Raw genomic sequence first — 6,854 nt, forward strand, 5'->3', positions numbered from 1 at the left:
AGGATTTTAGCGCATTTTAAAAATATTTCAATTTTTTTTTCAAGATCTTTAACAAATTTTAAGGTGTTACACAAAATTTGAAAAAAATTTTTGGGCCATTTACAAAAATTACAAGTATTTTTCAATTGATTTAAAAGGATTTAAGGTTACTTTTTGAAAATCCAAGAAATTTTTAAAAGCGCTAAAGAGCTTCAAGGGATTTGAAATATTTAACGGGATTTTAAAATATTACAAGAAATTTTTAATAGATTTCAAAGAATTTGAGCGCATTTTTAAAACGTTCCAGAATTTTTCGAAATTAAAAAAAAATTTCAAGGATTTTGCAATAAATTTTTAAGGATTTAAAGTTATTTTTAAATAATCTAAAGAATTTGCAAAAGCTTTAAAATTTTTTAAGGATATTTCAAAGGATTTAAAATTTTGTAGAATATTTTAAATACAAGGATTTTTCGAAAGTGTTCAAAGGATTTTAGCGCAGTTTTAAAATATTTCAAATTTTTTCAAGAATTTTAAAATGTTTTATAGTATTTCACAGAATTTGAAATATTTTAGAGCATTTTAAAAGATTAGAAGGTTTTTTTAATCGATTTCAAAGAATTTTAGCGCATTTTAAAAAAATTTCAGAATTTTTCGAGATTTTAAAAAAGTTTTAAGGTATTTCACAGAATTTAAATTTCAAAAAATATTGCAAGGATTTTGCAATTGATTTTAAAGGACTTGAAGTTTTTTTAAACATCCAAGGAATTTTTAAAATCTTTAAAATGTTTTAAGGAATTTTAATGGATTAAAATTTTTCTAGGATATTTTAAAATGAATACAAGTATTTTTCAATTGATTTCAAAGGATTTTAGCGAATTTTGAAAAAAATTACAGAATTTTTCAAGATCTTTAAAAAGTTAAAAGGTATTTCACAGGATTTAAAATATTTAAGACATTAAAAAAATACAAGGATTTGGCAATCAATTTTAAAGGATTTAAAGTTATTTTTAAATAATTTAAATAATTTTTAAAAGCTTTAAAATGTTTTAAGGAATTTCAAACTGTTTAAAATTGTGTAGGATATTTTAAATACAAGGATTTGTTAATTGATTTCAAAGGATTTTTCGATAGATTTCTAAAGATTTTAGCGTATTTTAAAAATATTTCAAATTTTGTTAAGATCTTTAAAAAGTTTAAAAGTATTTCACAGAATTTGAAATATATTAGAGCATTTTAAAAGATTAAAAGGATTTTTCAACATTTCAAAGGATTTTAGCGCATTTTGAAAAAATTATAAGGCATTTTTTGGGATTTTTAAAAAGTTTTAAGGTATTTCACAGGATTAAAAATATTTTTAGAAGGATTTTGTAATAAATTTCAAAAGGGGTTAAAGTTATTTTTAAAACATTCAAGGAATTTTGAAAAGTTTCAAAATGTTTTAAGTAATTTCAAAGCATTTAAAATTGTATAGGATATTTAAATACAAGGATTTATTAATTAATTTCAAAGGATTTTTCGATAGATTTCTAAAGATTTTAGCGCATTTTTAAAATATTTCAAATTTTGTTAAGATCTTTAAAAAATTTAAAAGTATTTCACAGAATTTGAAATATTTTAGGGCATTTCAAAAAATAACAAGTATTTTTAAATCGATTTCAAAGGATTTTGGGCTATTTTTGATTTTAGAGTATTTTTCAAATACACAAGTATTTTTCAAAAGTTTTATACAATTTTTCAAGGATTTGAAATATTTTAGAGCATTTAAAAAATTACACGGATTTTTCAAATGATTTTAGCGCATTTTTAAAACAATTTATTTAAAATTGATTTGAAATATTTTAGGACATTAAAAAAAAAATGACACGGATTTTGCAATACATTTTAAAGGATTTAAAGTTATTTTTAAAACATCCAAGGGATTTTCAAAAGCTTTGAAATGTTTTAAGAAATTTTAAAAAAATTTAAATTTTGTAGGATATTTTAAATAAAAGGATTTGTAAAAATTTCAAGAGTTTTATAATATATTATAATATTTTCAAGAATTTTCAAGAGTTTAACAAATTTCCAAGCTATTTTAAAAGATTTGAAATATATTAGGGCATTTTCAAAGATCAGAAGAATTTTTCAATAGATTTCAAATTATTTTAGGACATTTGTAATACATCCAAGCAATTGATTAAAATATTTAAAAGATTTTTAAGAATTTAAAATATTTTCGGACATTTAAAAAAATTATAGAGATTTTTCTATTTTATATTATCAAATTTTAAACGTTTCAGATATTAAACTATTCAATTTTAAGTCTTAATATCAAATTATTTAACAATTTAAAAAGTTTAGGGAATTTTTCAATAGGTTTCAAAGGAAACTTTTTTAAGTTCTTAACAATTCCTTGGATTTTTTTAAATTGCCCAAAATAATTTCAAATCCTTTGAAATCCCTTCAAACATTTTAAAGCAAGATTATAATTTAATTTCAAATTGAAAGCCAAAAATCCTGAATAGTTGAAGAATAATTTCATTATATTATTATATTATAATAATTCAATAAATTTTAAAGAATAAACATTCAAGGAATTTTCAAAACTTACAAATTGTTTAAGTTATTTCGAAAGATTTGTGATATTTTAGGGCATTTTACAAGATTAGATGGATTTTTCAATAGATTTAAAAAAATTTTAGGTTTTTTTTTTGCAAAGAATTTTAAAGAGCTTTAAATTGTTTCGAAGATTTTTCAAAGATTTCAGATGTTTTTAAATTTTGTAGGCTTTTTAAACATTTTCGGTCATTTTTCAATAGATTTTAGGGTATTTTTAAAATTTCCTAATTTGGAATTTTTAAAAGCTTTAAAACATGTGAAGGGATTTGAAAAGGTTCTAAAGGAGTTATAAGATTCTATGGTATTTTTAATATTTAATAGATTTCAATAATTTATGGAGATTCCAAATGATTTTTAACCTTTAGGGTATTTTCTAAAATTCTGATGAATTCTCAGCAGCTTTTAAAAGTTTGAAGTGATTTCAAAGAATTTTCTGGTATTTTTAAAAATTCCACGCAATTTTCAAGATCAACAGTTTTTAAATAATTAGTTGAATTGTTATGTTTTTCAATTATGCTCTTATTTAGCTTACAATGCGTAATTCAACATTTTTTTACTTTACAAATTTTCCATTTAAAATTTTTATTTCTAAGCTTGCATTTTTAATTTAAAGAATTTTTAAATGCTTTCTTAAAGACTTGAACAAATAGATAGAAAAAATTTTTATTTTATGTATAAATGATTTTTTAAATGTATCTGTACTTTAAGTAATAAAAAGTGAACAAAAACGATTTGACAATATGATTTTAAATCAGTCCAAAATTTAAGAAACTTTTTTTTAATTTTTAAGAGATTTTAACGTTAAAAATTGAACTGTTTCAATTTGAAAGTATTAGTCATTAAACAAATGTGAACGTCTGACTGATAGTTTATAAACTATTTTCAACTTAAAAATAACATCATAATAATATATTCTTAATTAAAGAATTTTCTTAAATTTAAAATATTGTTTCAGTCTGAAATATTCCATCTTTTATCTATTTAATTTTAAATTTTTAAATAAAAAAAAATATTAATTATTGAATATTTATCAATATTTGAATTTTTATTTAAGACAAGTAAATTTAAATCAAATATTTAATAGTAAAGAATCTTTAACTGAGTTGTTTGACATAGAAAGTCTGGAATCGTTAAAATTTCGAAGAGCCTTTAAACTTTGAGCGTTACAATTTTAATTGTTGTATTTGAAAAATTCTTAATTTTTGAGTGAAATTTTTAAACTTTGATGTATAATTTACAAATTTCGCCTACAACTGATAAATATTCAATTGTTATTTATACATCTAAATTGTAAAGAAATTTTCTAAAATTTGCAGGATTTTATGAAAATTGCAGAAAAAATTCAATTAATTTTGACAGATATTTAGAAGTTCTGAAAAAATTTCCAAAATAATTTTAAATTTAAATCAAGTTCTAGATTTCTCAAGATTTTGAAATAAAATTTCTAAGCTTTCCAAAAATGTTAAAACTATTTAAAAAGAAAATAATTGAATGTCTAATTTAAGAAGTGTTGAAAAGAATTTAAAGAATTAATAATTTGGTTAAAAAGTTGCCTTTTTAGAGAAAATTCAACTATTTATTTGAAAATTGATATATTTTGCTTTAAAAAATCGTATTTTTTTTTGTAAAAAATTAATCTTTTTTTTTTTAAATTAAGTATTCCAAGGATTTTTAAACTATTTAAAAAGAAAATGATTGAATTTCTAATTTAAGAAGTGTTCAGTTAAAAAAATTTCAGTTTTTCAATATTTTTATGTTTCTAGCTTAAAATTCCTTAAAATTATATAATTTTGGAAATTTTTTTAACTTTAGTGTTCTATTTTTATAATTTTATCGACCGTGAAAAATTTTTGCGAACCAGGAAATGAGCGGGAATTTATTTCATCGATTAAAACGGCCACCCTGTGTAGGGTATTTTAAAGAATTCCAAGAAATTTTCAATGTTTATTCAGTAATTTTATAGGAATTCAAAGGATTTAAAATCTTTAGAGTAGTTTAAAAAATTCCAAAGAATATTCAAGTGATTTAAAAAATCTTACGGGATTTCAAATGATTTGAATTATTTTAAGGGATTTGAAATAATTTCCTAGGGTTTCTAGGATTTCAGGAAATATCTTATTTCATAGGATTTTATCATATTTTAATGAATTTCAAAGAATTTATTTAAAAGAAATAAGGGATTTTGTAGAGTTTGAAAAATTTGATCATGTTTTGCAATTTGTTTAGAATTCATATCAATTAATTCTAAATTCTTTCCAATTCTCTTAGATTTTTAAATTACTGATTCTTCTAAATTCACATAATTCTACTTAATTCAGGGTATTTAATAAAAAATGCAATTAACTTTTTTATATTAAATTTTTTAAATTCACCTTAAATCGCTAAAAGTTCACTCCAATTTGACTGATTAAAAAGTTTTATGAAACGAATTCTTTCGAATATTTTTGGAAAAAATGTTAAGTTTAATTTTATCACCTTTTTAAAAAAATTTAAAGTTATTACACTCCATGTATTCAAGTTTTATATTAAAATTAAAATTTTAGTCTTAAAATATTAATGGTCAGATGTTTTTAAATTTGCCATTTTTAAGAAAGAATAAAAATATTTCTTCAAACTTTTTAAAAATTGTCCACAATTGCTAAATTTAAAGAAAGGATCCTTGTAGATATTTTTTTTTTTTTTGTAGAATGTTGAATATAAAATTGGTAAATTAATAGGTAACGAGGCTCGGGAAATATGTAAATGACATTCGAAGAAAATTGAGCAATGCCGAGTTGGCCAGGCGGATGAAGGATTTGGTGCGGCGATGGAGGACATGGATTAATCATAAAAATGAAGCAATTCCGGCCGAACCTCCGCCACAAACAGTCGTCAATGGAGTTAAATCTCCTAGTCCGGCTCAAAGAAGTCCAGCTTTACGGGGGTTGCAACCTCAAAGTCCAATGCTAAAAGCTGCAGCACCTTTTAAGGTAAGTTTTCTGCATTAAAAAATTTTTTTATTTTTATTTTCTTCTCTCCTGTTCAGAAAAAAAGAATCGATTCAATAGAAAATAATTTAAATGGAAAATTTGAGAATAATCACACGAAAGCGACTGTTTACTCACAATTTTTCTGCTAATGTCTCCATTTTTTTTGGTGAATTTATATAGGTGTCATACAAAAATAAGTTGAATCCTGATAAAAAAAAAGATTCATTTTTAACCAAACAGTTCCATTTTTAACTAAAAATATGAGCTTTCAGCAAAACAGTTTAATTTTTAACCGAAAAGTTAAAGTTTTTAATGAAAAAATGAATTCTCAACAAATTAGATCAATTTTCAGCCAAATTAAATTAATTTTCTACCCGAAGGAACAAATTTTGAAAAGAAAAAATTAAATTTTTAACCAGATAATTGAATTTTCAACCAAGAAGATTAATTTTAGACCAGAAAAGATGTATTTTTAACTGGTTACATAAATCTTTAACCAAATTATAATAATTATTTTCTACAAAACACATCAATTTTGATTGAAATAGTTGAATTTTTAACGAAAAAGATTACTTCCCTACCAAGAAAGATAAATTTTCAGCAAAATCCATAAATTTTCAATCAAATCGTTGAATTTTCAATCAAGAAGATTAATTTTCGACCACGAAAGATAAATTTTCTACAAAGTACGTCAACTTCTTACCAAATCATTTAATTATCAACCAAGAAATTTAATTTTCTATCGAAAAAAGACAAATTTTTACAAATAAGATGAATTTTCTTTCAGGAAAAAACGAATTTTAATCAAAATGTATAAATATTTTACCAAATAATTGAACTTTCAAATAAGAATTTTAATTATCTACCAGAAAAGACGAATTTGCAACAAGATGTATAAATATGTAACCAAATATTTGAATTTTCAATCAATAAGAATTATTTTCTATCACAAAAGGCGAATTTTCTACAAACTACATAATTTTTTGACAAAATAATTGAATTTTTAACTAGCAAGATTAATTTTCTACCAGAAAAGACGAACTTTCAACAAGATATATAAATATTAAACTAAATAATTAAATTTTCAACCAAAAAGAATTATTTTCTAGCACAAAAGGCGAATTTTCTACAAATTATATAAGTTTTTAACCAAATATTTGAATTTTCAAACAAGAATAATTTTGTACCAGAAAAATAAATTTTTTACTAGGAAAGACGAATTTTCAACAAGATATATAAATATTAAACTAAATAATTAAATTTTCAACCAAGAAGAATTATTTTCTGCCACAAAAAATGATTTTTTTT

General features: G+C 21.6%; 1 protein-coding gene across 3 annotated transcripts in view; it reads left to right on the forward strand.

Moving 5' to 3' along the window:
• Window positions 1-6,854, forward strand: part of LOC117171342 (mediator of RNA polymerase II transcription subunit 26) — a 23,034-nt gene that overhangs the window by 8,316 nt on the left and 7,864 nt on the right. For all 3 annotated transcript variants that reach the window (XM_033358574.1, XM_033358576.1, XM_033358575.1), the window contains exon 3: window positions 5,295-5,546. In XM_033358574.1, coding sequence (XP_033214465.1) covers window positions 5,295-5,546 — 252 coding nt within the window. The remainder of the gene's footprint in view (window positions 1-5,294; window positions 5,547-6,854) is intronic.

This window comes from Belonocnema kinseyi, chromosome 4 (assembly GCF_010883055.1).
Source record: "Belonocnema kinseyi isolate 2016_QV_RU_SX_M_011 chromosome 4, B_treatae_v1, whole genome shotgun sequence".
In the NCBI taxonomy this organism is placed as follows: Eukaryota; Metazoa; Arthropoda; class Insecta; order Hymenoptera; family Cynipidae; genus Belonocnema; species Belonocnema kinseyi.